Raw genomic sequence first — 13554 nt, forward strand, 5'->3', positions numbered from 1 at the left:
TTGATCTCCTGGGTTTTTTTCCCAGGTATACCTGGGTATACCCAAGAATATCCCAGTGATATACCATTTCAGTATGCAAATTTAGCCTTTTTCTTTTAATTTAGAGAAATTTTTTGTATTATAGTGGCTAGTATTTGTTCTATTTCCTAGCATGGGTTTTCTTTTTGGGGTTCTTCTATAATATGTAATTTTGTATTACTTTGCCTTTTATTTGTCACTTTTGCTTTTAAATGTGTTTTTCATTTTCTTCTTTTTTTTCTTCCTTAATTTGTATGGTGTTTTCTCATGTGTCTCCTCTTCTTTCTTTTTTTTTTTTTTTTTTTTAATTTTTCAACGTTTATTTATTTTTGGGACAGAGAGAGACAGAGCATGAACGGGGAGGGGCAGAGAGAGAGGAGACACAGAATCGGAAACAGGCTCCAGGCTCTGAGCCATCAGCCCAGAGCCCGACGCGGGGCTCGAACTCACGGACCACGAGATCGTGACCTGGCTGAAGTCGGACGCTTAACCGACTGCGCCACCCAGGCGCCCCTCTCCTCTTCATTTCTGATCCTTTTCTGAGTTAGCTCAGATTTCTTTTTATGTCTTCCTAATTTCTAATTATGATTTATGTTGTCATCTCCTTATCTCCTTTAGGCCAGATTTTTCTGCTTATTTTCATTTTCTGTAGGTATGCTGTTCATATTATTATCCTCTTTTTCTTTAAATATCATTGTATTAGAACTGATCAACAGTACATTTCTGTGGCTCATGTTTATTTCCTATGCATTTTGAATGCATTTTGTACATTATGTAATATTAAAATTTTATTAGCTGATGATGATAAGCTCTAAGTTACAACCTATTAAACTATAAGCTGTTGTAAGTTAGGTACCATGTCTTTTTCTTTAGCAATATGTTGTAGTTAGGGTGGTGGTCTGTCTAGGTCAATTGTCATTGACACCATGCTTGCTCGCTCTATAGTTTAGCAATCTCAGTTATTGAAATTATATCTGTGTTGTAACATAATGTCTTTGTAATGTCATGGGCATCTTTAATGGAAAGGTACTTTTTTTTATATAAGCACTAAACAGATTTTGGAACTGAGTTTGTGGTGTTTTTACTCCCTTTCCAACAAAGCAACCTAATTAATGTATAGAATTAATGGTGCTACTTGGTCCTGGAATGTTTGTGTTAATTAATTAGCCCTGATATGCTGCTGCTGTTTCTTTTGTTTTAGGTTAAATGGAAACCACCCTTGGGAGCTGGATGCCTGTATAACCGTTCTATCACATCAGTGAATTGCAATGAGTGGAGGAGGAGAGCAGCCGGATATTCTCAGTGTTGGAATCTTGGTCAAAGAAAGATGGAAAGTGGTGGGTATCTCTCTTAGATTGAGAGAGAGACAACATGTGGGGTAATTTTTGGTATCTTGATAAAAATAGGATTTCCTTAGGAAATAATATATATATGCTAATATGCCTGAATCAGTTTTCAGTTATTTTCCTGTGATTGTCTTGTTTATACAATAATTCTTGCTTTATACAGTAGTCAGTTTTCCTAACCACTGATAGCTAATGCTGAGTAAGGTAGAAAAAGTGTACTTAGAGAAAGACAAATGAAAAAAAAAAATACAGTACAATGAACTTCTCTTTTAAAAAAGTTTTGAACTTTTTATTAAGGAAAATTGTAAGCATACATAAAAGTAGTGAGACTGATATAATTAACCTTTATATACTCATGCCCCAGCTTGAGTAGTATTAATTTATAGTCAGTCTTGTTTTATCTCTTTAACCTCCCTCCCGGAATATTTTGAAGCAAATCTTTTACCCTGGTATTTCTTCTGTGTGTACTACAATTATGTATCTCTAAATGTTAAAAATTCTTTTAAAAATGTAGTTATAATATTATCACATCTAAAAAAGTAATAATTTTTAATGTCATTAAGTATCCTTCCAGCTTTCACATTTCCCCTATTGTAAATTATTTTTAATGGTTTGAATCAAATCCAAATAAAGCCTGGGTGTTGCATTGGTTGACATCACTTAAATATCTTTTAATTTCTAGATTTCTTTTCATCTTGCTTTTGTTCCTCACAGTTTATTTATGGAAGAAACTTGGTCATTTACCTGTAGAATTTCACAGTTTGGATTTTTCTGATTTTCTGTGGTATAATAGGTTTCTCTGTCTCATGTATTTTATGTAAATTCTTATTTATTTACTTATTTTTAGAAGCTTATTTATTTTGAGAGAGAGAGAAAGCAGGGGAGGGGGGAGAGAGAGAGAGAGATAGAGAGAATCCCAGGCAGGCTCTGCACCGACAACCCCCAGTGTGGGACTCGATCTCAGGAACTATGAGATCATGACCTGAGCTGAAATCAGGAGTCGGGCACTTAACCAACTGAGCCACCCAGGCATCCCCAAATTGTTATTTATTGGGGTTTGATTAGATCTAAGTTCAGGTTTGTTTATTAAGTTGGCGTGTTTTTTGTTTTTTTTTTCATAAAGGGTATTGTGATCTTTCAATAGGAGGCACATAATGTCTTATCACCCATCAAGACATTGTGTGTCCTATTGGCCATTCTCATTTTAGCAGTCCTGATCATCATTTTCTAGGTCTGTTAATTGCAGGTTATTGAGCGTTTGTTATTCCTTCATTTTTTAAATGTTTGTTTATTTATCTTGAGAGAGAGAGAGAGAGAGTGCACACGTGTGCAAGTGGGGAAGGGGAGAGAGAGAATCTGAAGCAGACTCCACACTCAATGCAGAACCTGACATGGGGCTCAGTCTTACAACCAAGATATCATGACCTGAGCCAAAATGGATGCTCAACCCACTGAGCCACCCAGGCACTCCTGTCATTCCTTCATTTTTTAAAGTACATCTACAAAGAGAAATTTTTTGTTGTCAACTATTTGATTGTCCTGAGGTACATTTTGATTAGGAAAAGAGAATAAATGCTTAATTCTTTTTCTTAATTTACCAGTTTTCAAAATAATGAATTGGTTCCCTGGCATTTTCCAAAAGTGACCAATGAGATTTTTAAAAATAGGTAGTCAAGAATGCATGGATTTAAGCATATTTCATATGTTTCAGTCAGTTGTCATTACTATCCTTATTGATCCCTAAACTGTCTCATTTGACTAAGGGAGGACACCCTTCAAGTTGTCTCTTGAGTCTTTCAACATGATCCTAATAGTCCTTTGATATCTTCCTTGTCCTGGACTTGGAATCTGCCATCTTCTCTGCTCTTCAAGGAACAATTTTTGTTTCAGATGTATTTAAATATGTATTTTAATCAGAGTTTTGTTCATTACCAGGTGTAGAAAAGTTGTTATAGTGGTTTCCTTAGTTTATCAACAGATTGGAAAAAGAAGATTCTTCCTTTAGAAATACAAATTTTGTTTCTATGATACAGTGTTTTAACCAATTAGGCAAATCAATTGGCTTTGAAAATTTACTTGAGTAAATGTAAGAAAAGAATCATGTTGTCATCATGGATTGGTGCAGGAAGATTACAGTTAGTAATCTTTTATGTAAGTCAGAAATGAGTGTTCTTTGGTGAGTACTTTGTAAGTGCTGTGATAAAGTTTGGCTGTTTCCAGTAGACATATCAAAAGGTGACAAATGAAGCTATGCCTGGCTTAGTTGCTCTGTCCTGATAATTACTAATATACGTATCGAACATGTCCCCCAAATTTGGGAGGCATAGTAGTATTTTAGTAAGAAATAGTCTCATTGTTATGGATGGTGTTTTGGTATCTACCATTCAGGAACAAACTACATCAAAATTTAGAGGCTTAAAAACAATCATTTTTTACGTATAATTTTGTGGATTAGGAATTTGAGATGAGTTTGCCTGATAGTCTCTTTTTTTAAATTTTTTTTTAACATTTTAATTTATTTTGAGACAGGGAGAGACAGAGCATGAACAGGGGAGGGTCAGAGAGAGGGAGACACAGAATCTGAAACAGGGTCCAGGCTCTGAGCTGTCAGCACAGAGCCGACGCGGGGCTCGAACTCACAGACTGTGAGATCATGACCTGAGCCGAAGTCAGACGCTCAACGACCTGAGCCACCCAGGCGCCCCAGTTCGTCTCTTAACCATGTGGCACTCGGCAGGGTTTGGTGGGTTAGAGGATCCAACTTCCAAGTGGGCTGTTTGGTGACCTGAAGGTCCTTGGTTCCCTAATCCTCCCCCTGTCATCCCTGGTAGCTTATTTTCTAGGACCTCTTCACAGGTCTGTGGCTTCTCAGATGGTCACACTTTTTATATGGTAGCTGGCTTTTGAGAGACAGGAAACAGAAACTGCAGGGCTGGTTAAGGGCTGTTCTCAGGGCTGGGGCAGTATTACTTCACCATGTTCTGTTGGTTAAAGCAGCCACAAGATTAACCCATATTTAAGAGGGCGGGGAATGGATGCTGTATCTTGGGTGAGGGGCAAGGTCACACTGAAGAAAAGCAAAAGGAATGGGTGATATTGTTGTGATCATCTTCAGGAAACAAAGTCTGCCACAGGCGTTACCACCATTCTTTCCCTAATCTACATACCCCCATCATACTAAACTGCCTCTAGCTTTCTGCTTTATAAACATTGATGATGTCTTAATGCTTTGTCAAGCTCAGTAAAAAATATTAATGTTCCCACTATTGTTGAGATGACATTATAGGAGTAGACCAAGGAGCAAAATCATTACTTTGGTCTAGATTTTCTGTTCTGTCATTTGGTAAGGTTGTTGTGAGGTAAAACATGAAGGTACCTCTCACCACTGTCCATAATTAGAAAAATGTCCCTTTGGTGTTGTTATGGATTTTAAAGTTATACTAGGCTTTGTTTAATAGACAGATATTAAGAATTGTAAGTATCAATCAGGGCCCAACAAAAAACAATTTAACTGAAATGAAGTTCTGGAACTTTATTTTAATCCTGCACTCATACTGGAATTTCTCATGCTATCTCTTCCCATCACCCAACTGGAATAAAGGATTATGGCTCTTATATACAAAGCAATGAATAGTTATTTAGCAATAATTATGTAGTTACCCACTTAGCCACTTGCTGTAAGGGAAACAAAAAAATAGAAAGGTGTGGCTGTTTCTGAAGAAACTTAGTTTCACTGTAGGGAGCTAGGACATTGACAGTGGAATGTCAAAAATAGCATAGTGTATTAATACAAGTGCTATCTGAGGTGTTTAGCTTAGTAAAATGATTAAATGATTAAGCAAATAATTCCTATAGAGATTCAGAAGATAGAGAAATCTGCCTGGAGGTAATCAGTAATGCAGTGCTCTTGAAAGAAGTAGAGCTTAAAGTGAGTCCTCTGGGGTGGTTAGGATTTAGGACCCTTGTGCCTCCAGTGAGGACTGCCTGCTTTACATCACGTCTTAGGTGTTTGATAATGTGGAAAGGAGAAGACCTTCAGGAAATGGAAGAACGCTAATTCCGTGCTGCATCTGGTTTGAAGTATTCTACCCACCTTGGTGCTCATAGCTCTACAGGTTTAGTTGTCACTAACACTTGAGAACTTGCTTGTAGTACTCAGACAGAGATCCTGGTATTCCCTAGTTAAGTTAATACATTTTATCAGGAAGGATATTAAGTGTTTGTTGAAGGTGTTTTATTTGATCAGACTTTGTCTTATCTGAGCATATAGTTATATAGTGAACTCTGGGATAGTTTAGAACAGGAGTTTTCTGTCTTCTTCTGTGGAGTCTGCTCAGTGCCTCAGAGAGGAGGATAAGTGGTGCTGAGAAGGCTGGGCTCTGGTTGTCTCACTCCACCTCCAGCCTCTGCACATACACATCTCAGCTGGGGTCCAGATGTGATTTTGATTGGCAAAAAGATTTCATGGTTTAAAAGTTTACAGATGTTGCCCTAGAATTAAAATAACATATCTGGTTGTTGGGGGGCATTTGTGGCAAGCGAAACTTTCAGGTGCTGTGCTTTTTTGTGACATTTTTGATGCTGTAGACTAAATTTTAAAATTGTGGCTGAAATAATTTCATTACCTTTTGTGGGCAAAACCATGGGAAAAGGTTTTGATGGTATTTCTAGGCATTGTTTTCTTGGCATATGTGCAGTTAATTTAACGATATTGAGATCTTTTATCCTCAAATAGGGATAGTAAAATTATATACAAGAGATGAATTGGTTTCCAATTAGAATGTTCTAGTAATTTTATGTGTGTATGTTCTTATTTCCCCTGCAGTTGAGGAAGATTGGGGGTGGGGGCTTTGGAGAAATTTACGATGCCTTGGACATGCTTACCAGGGAAAATGTTGCACTGAAGGTAGAATCAGCTCAACAACCAAACAAGTTCTGAAAATGGAGGTTGCTGTACTGAAAAAACTACAAGGTAAGCTATTTTGTATAATACACCAAACAATTTATAATTTGTTGTTACCTTTCTAAACCTCAGTTACATTCTCAAACTATTAATGAATAATCAGGAATAAACAATGCTTAGCATTTTTCTCTTGGAATTTTATCACTAGCTAGTAGGAGTGGAGATACTGATTGCTTAGGCTAATTGGACTTTGGGAATTCCTTTTTATGGTGAACAGGATGACAGAGTGAATTACCTAAAACATTCTGCTTTAGAAAGTGTTTTTGTAAGTCTGTTTTGGTAAAAATTTGCCTTTTTTTTTTTTTTTTTTAAACCACTAAACATGAATACCTCTCAGTTGTTTCTACTCATGTCATTGGGTGTAAATATGCTTTAATCACTAAGGAAGCTGCCTTCAAATCATACTGCAGGATGGATTAAAAATAATACTATTTGGTGTGTGGATAACTTTTCTGCCCTGTTGTCATTTTGAGATCTGTTTTCTACTTGGGTTCCTATTTCTTACTACAAGGATAAATAAGTTTTTTTCTGACTTTAACCCAGTCATGTAATACCCTGAATTTATTGCTAGTTTATATTCATCTTTGTATCTTCAGCTTAATGATGTAATCTGATATTACTCATATTTAAATGTTTTGTCTGAATCAATTAAATGGGGTTATTAGCACATTAAATGATCTTGTTAAGCTCTAGACGGTTTGATATTGTTATGGGACATTCATTAGTATCTAAAGGAATTTAGTGGTAACATATAGAGCAAAGGAAGTTGCTAGAATTAGTAGAAATAACTGTAGTTGGTAGAAATAGCAAGCACAAAATGTTGTGTAGCCTAGGACCTTCAAATTCATGGCTGTGTAGTCTCTAGGGTGAATGTGCTCTCTTTGTGAATTCTTGATGTTTGGAATTCTAGTAAACTAGTTTGTGTTAAGTTAATGAAGTGTGTGTGTATTATGTATTCTGGCAATGTCTGTTCTTTAATCATTGCCCTTTGCCTAAGCTTTCTGATTATCCAGGTTTCTCTAACAGTTGGCTCGTTTGATTAGAGCCTGATGCTAATAAAATTATAGATCTGTTTAATAGTTATTTTTTAGTCCAAAATTAGCTTTCCCAAAACATGAGAAATTAGGAAAGCGGTGGATAAATCAATACCTATTAGAAGAAACATAACTGGAGAAGGAAGAGTAGGGGAAAAGATGGTGCTCTCTTTTTTTTTTCACCTTTTCTCCGTACTCCCTGATTCTTTGGAGCTGTTCTCAGCTCAGTGACATAGAGGCCACACAAATAGGTGCGGCTGGAGCTACCAATTCCTGGGTTGCTCAGATCTTAGCAGATCTCTTTGACTCTCAGACAAGCTCATAAAGGATATGTCAGCATCAGTGTGGCCTGCACAGTGCCATTTCACCTTTCTCCTACTTGGCCCTGGGAAGATGTTTCCAGGTGAGGCAGGATATAGCTCTATAGGTCTTTCAGTAGGTTTCTTGCCTATTTTGACCACAATTTACCCAGGATTCTATGGGATAAAGCCTGAAGATAACTTCAGTAGCTTTTTAAAAAAAATTTAATGTTTATTTATTTATTATTATTTTTTAAAATATAATTTATTGTCAAGTTAGCTAACATACAGTGTATACAGTGTGGTCTTGGCTTCAGAAGTAGATTCCCATGCTTCATCGCTTATGTGCAGCATCAGTTCTCGTCCCAACAAGTGCCGTCCTCAATGCCCATCACCCATTTTCTCCTCCCCCCATCAACCCTCAGTTTGTTCTCTGTATTTAATAATCTCTTATGGTTTGCCTCCCTCTCTGTTTGCCACATTATGGAAACAGCCCAAATGTCCATCAACTGATGAATGGATAAAGAAGGTGTGGTTTATATATACAATGGAATAGTATTTGGGCAATGAGAAGAATGAAATCTTGACATTTGTAACAACATTGATGGAACTGGAGGGTAGAATGCTAAGTGAAATAAGTCAGTCAGAGAAGGACATAAATGTTTTCATTCATATGTGGAATTTGAGAAACTTGGAGACATGGGGGAAGGGAAGGGGAAGAAAATAATGTTTGTTTATTTTTGGGAGAGACAGGATGTGAGCAGGGGAGGGGCAGAGAGAGAGGGAGACACAGAATCTGAAGCAGGCCCCAGGCTCTGAGCTGTCAGCACAGAGCCCAACGCGGGGCTCAAACTCACAAACTGTGACATTGTGACCTGAACCGAAGTCGGACGCTTAACCGACTGAGCCACCCAGGTGCCCAACTTTAATGCTAAACCCTTAGATGCTGAGGCTCTCCTTCTCTTTCTGGCTATTTTATCTTTCATACTATTAGCTGACATGTTTTTTCTACCCGCTTATAACCACATCCTAGTTCTCAGAATCCTTCACTTTCCAAAATAAATGGGTTTTTATTTCTGGTCTGTATTTCTTCTTTTGTTTTTAAGTTTTCATTTCTATGGTCTGTATTTCAGTGAGGCAGCTCTTGACTCTTCTTGGCTTCTCACTTATGCCTTCTGCGTATTTAATGCTTCACAACTTTTTGTTGAAAGTGCTTTAGAATTTGGGCCTTTTGAGAACATTTTTATGGAGCTGACTTGCTTGCCTTCCTTTTGATATAATGACTTCTTACTCACTGACCCCAATAAAAAGGCTAAGTGTATAAGGGGAAGATATACAACCAGAGGCTAACCCTTTAAAGGATTGGGTGGTTTTAGATTTTTTTTTTAATGTTTATTTTTGAGAGAAAGCAAGAGACAGAGTGTGAGTGGGGGAGGGGCAGAGAGGGAGGGAGACACAGAATCCAAAGCAGGCTCCAGGCTTTGAGCTGTCAGTGCAAAGCCTGATGCGGGGCTCAAACTCACAAACTGTGAGATCATTAACTGAGCCAGAGTCGAATGCTTAACCCACTGTGCCACCAGGTGCCCCAGGATTGGTTGGTTTTTAACTGATGTTCAATTTTTGATAGGTAGTATAAGGATTTGTTTCTTTATAAGATAAAAAGATATTTTAAGGTGAATTTAGCCAGAGCCCTGTTTTATTCCTTGTAATACATCAATCCCCCTTTTCAAAATTCTCACAGTTTGTTTTTTTTTTTTCCTGGATTCCTTCAGTTCTCAATTTTCTCTCAGTCTAACCCTGTATTTCCTTAGCTCATGCACAACTCTCATTACTAGTATGATCCTTTCTCACCGGCCCTGAAGTGTGAAGGCCTTAGCGTTTTACCCCATCTTTTCTTGTAAATCACCTCCCTATGCTACTGTCTCAGATTACTCTATTTTCACAGCTTTCTGAACCATTCTGGATGTATCCTACAATTCTCTATTGAGTCAAGTTTGACTCCTGAATTGTACTTGGTTTTTAAAAATGTGTTTGAGGGGCGGTGGCTCAGTTGGTTAAGTGTCCAACTTTTGATTTCGGTTCATGTCATGATCTTGTGGTTCATGAGTTCCAGCCCTGCGTTGGGTTCTGTACTGACAGCACAGAGCCTGCTTGGGATTCTTTCTTTCCCTTTGTCTCTGCCCCCTCCCTGCTTGTGTGCTCACTCTCTCTCTCTCTCTCACAAAATAAATAAATAAACTTAAATAAATAAATAAAAATATGTTTGAATGCGTTAGTTGCTACTAGACTAACTGCCATGTCTGTAGGCAGTACTTCTAGTACTAGATAGTACATCTACACTTAGTTATTATTTTGTAAAGTATCCTAGTAAATAGAACCATACAACTTAATAAGCTTTTCTTTTTAGTGATATATATCTGTGTATAATTTATTTGTGTTTCTTCCTTGTCTCCATTTGGACTTTACTGTTTTCGAACCTTTTTCAATTCAATTGCTTTGAAACTTAGAGCTAAGGGGATAATTGCCTCCCTCATCTGTTAGATTCCTTTTCCTTTCTTTTCTCCCATCTTCAATACATGTTTGTAGCAATATCCTAGCTATCTTCACTTCTCCATTTTAATGGCCCTCTTGAGTTGTATCTCACTATACCATTTTTTTTTTGTTTTTGGTCTTTTTAGTAAGTATAGTTTTATTTGCACTGCTGGTGTAAGAGGAAAAAACCTTCTGTCTCATGACTTCAAATTGGTCACCAGTAATTCTGTAGCACCTCAGAAACCTATCATCAATGCTTTTTATAAAGATTCCTATTCCATTTATAAAATTTTGATACATAGCTATAATCCTGCAGCAAGACAGGCAAATCTTAACTTTGCTATTTTCCCTAATTTTTATTATGAAAAAATTTAAATATACACAAAGATGGAAATAATTATATAAAGAACATTCTTTGTACCCAGTACTCAACTTTGATGTATCTGCACTTGGACAGTCCTGTTGCAGCTATATCCTACTCCTTCAACACTCTTTGCCACCTTGCTGGAGTAATATTTAAGAAATATTTAAGAAATGCTAGGTTGCTTCTGCATCCTGGTGCTGCTTCTGGGATATGTTTGCTATAATTGGTGAGCCAGTATTGATACATTATTATAACTAAGATCTATAATTTGTGGTAAGGTGCTCCTTTTTTAATATAACATAAACAGTAGTTTTAAACACCTATCAGATACAAGTTATTCCTCAATACCATCTAAAATCTATGCAGTGTTTAATTTCTCCCATTGTATCAAAAATATCCTATTGTTCTGTCTTTGAGGCCTATTGATACCTTGTCAGCACTGATGGGGAGGGAAGGAACTGGTGAGTGAGCAGGACTGAGAGGCATGCTTTGACTCTTGACTATAGCATTGACCAGTGGGAAGTGGCAGAAGTATAATATATAGAAAAACATAAGTTGTAGTTGACAAAAAAAGTGACACCTGAGGAATCAGGACCAACTCCACCATCCACTGCTGTGTGAACCTTACCAGTCCAAGCAGGCTCCGTGATATCAGCCCAGACCCCGACCCAGGGCCTGAATTCACGAACCATCAGACCATGACCTGAGCCCAAATCAAGAGTCAGATGCTTAACCGGATGCTTAACTGACTGAGCCACCCAGGTGCCCCTGCATTTATTTGTTGGAGAAATGAAGTTCTTAGTTCTATTCTATAGAATAGTCCAAATTCTGGATTTGGCTAATCACATACTTGGGGTGCCTTTTAACATGTTTCTCTAGCCTCTGTGTTTCCTATGAACTGGTAGTAGATATATAGAGCTTCGGTGAGATTCATGTTGTGATTGCTGTTGTTTTTGGCAAGAGTACATTGTCTGGATATATTGTTTCCATAGGGGTTACAAAATAGTGATTTTTCTGATTCTTTTATTTCTACCAAATTTCTGAAGTGGAATTATTCTATCAAGTTAGAACTTTATTTCATCAGCTCTGTGTTTCCCCCGAAACATAGTTGCTATAAGAAGGGCCGGGTAAAGACTTGATTTTTGATCCTTCTTATTTTCCAGTTCTCAGAATAATGAGCTTTGTGCCCTATATGACCAGTGAATTTTTTGTTTTTGTTTTTGTTTCCAGAATCACCATGAACTCAAGGATTTTTATGTATTTTATTTCAACTCATTGCAGTCATTATTATTTTGATGCTCAAATTTTTGTGTCTTTGGCTAGTGGAAGCCCTTTCAAGTTGGTTGCTGTGTCTTTCTAACTCCATTGTTCTGTGATATCATCTTTCCTTTCTGGCACAGGCCATATTTCAGGCTTTCCTTGAACTTTCCCCCATGCTATTGTTGGAATCTGGAACTCTGTTTCTCCAGGAAACCCTATTTCCTTTTATTGGGAAATAATTGAGATTACAATATGGCAGTAGGGCACTAGTTGCTATTGGGCCAACACATTTTTCTCAATAGGTTTTAATAACCACTATATTCTGTCTGGTTTATTCTTAATGTGTACTTTTTAATGTGTTTGAATTATTTATTTATTTTTTTAAGTTTATTTATTTTGAGAGAGATAGTGTGTGCACACACAGAGGAAGAGCAGAGAGAGAACTAGAGAGAGAATCCCAAACAGGCAACATACTCATTGTGGAGCCCGATGCCAGGGCTCCATCCCAGGACCATGAGATCATGACCTAAGCCGAAGTCAAGAGTTGGCTGCTAAACTGACTGAGCCACCTGGGAGCCCCTGAATTGTTTAATTTTTTTATAAAAAAATTTTTTTTTTACAAATGAAAAATTCTGTTTAATTATATTTAAGTATTTCTCAATGTGTCCAAAATTGTTTACAAGTTTTCCTTGTATTTATAACAAATCTGAATAGAAAATTTTAATAAAATGTAGGTCTAATTTAAGAAAACTTTAAATGAACCATTCATGTTTAAACTCTAATATCAGTTATTTCTTGGCAGTTAGTAATTTTCTGTCAAATAATTATTCCAGGTTCATATTTAACCTTTAGTGTTACGCTTTTATCCCGAGACTGCATAAGAATATGCAAATTTAATGAAGAGAATGGTTTTTTTAGACACAGTGAAAATCTTCCAGTTTAGAAGGTTCTCACCTTGGATAAATAGGCACTTTTAGCCTCTAGGAGTATTTAATAAGGTGATTCTTAAATTTGCTCTGTATCCAAAGCATCTGAAGATCTTGTCAAAAGGAAAAGGAGTTCCCACTCAGAGACTTAACAGATTCAGAGTCTGTGAGCTGCCTTCTTCAGCTTTCTTGGTCATTCTAATGCACACACAAGTTTGAGAGCAAATCCTTTAGATCGTTCTTGAATCAAGAGACTTTACAGTTTCTTCCTTGTCAGTCCTCTTTTTTTAATTTAATTTAATTTTTTTATTTTTAAAAATTTACATCCAAATTAGTTAGCATATAGTGCAACAGGAGTAGATTCCTTAGTGCCCCTTACACATTTAGCCCAACCCCCCCCCACTCCTCCAGTAACCCTCAGTTTGTTCTCCATAAATATGAGTCTCTTCTGTTTTGTCCCCCTCCCTGTTTTTATATTATTTTTGTTTCCCTTCCCTTATGTTCATCTGTTTTGTCTCTTAAAGTCCTCATGTGAGTGAAGTCATATGATTTTTGTCTTTCTCTTAGCATAATACCCTCCAGTTCCATTCATGTAGTTGAAAATGGCAAGATTTCATTCTTTTTGATTGCCAAGTAATACTCCATTGTATATATATGTGTATATATATATATATATGCACCACATCTTCTTATCCATTCATCCATTGATGGACATTTGGGCTCTTTCCATACTTTGGCTATTGTTGATAGTGCTGCTGTAAACATGGGGTGCATCTGAATTGTTTATTTTTTTTTATAAAAAAATTTTTTTT

General features: G+C 36.9%; 1 protein-coding gene across 1 annotated transcript in view; it reads left to right on the forward strand.

Moving 5' to 3' along the window:
* The first annotated feature begins 1271 nt into the window (after positions 1-1271).
* The window catches only part of TTBK2 (tau tubulin kinase 2), a 124935-nt gene continuing 112652 nt past the window's right edge, over positions 1272-13554 (forward strand). The window contains 3 exon segments of the mRNA XM_030318393.1: positions 1272-1355; positions 6190-6289; positions 6292-6336. Coding sequence (XP_030174253.1) covers positions 1287-1355; positions 6190-6289; positions 6292-6336 — 214 coding nt within the window. The 5' untranslated portion in view covers positions 1272-1286.

This window comes from Lynx canadensis, chromosome B3 (assembly GCF_007474595.2).
Source record: "Lynx canadensis isolate LIC74 chromosome B3, mLynCan4.pri.v2, whole genome shotgun sequence".
Lineage (NCBI taxonomy): Eukaryota > Metazoa > Chordata > Mammalia > Carnivora > Felidae > Lynx > Lynx canadensis.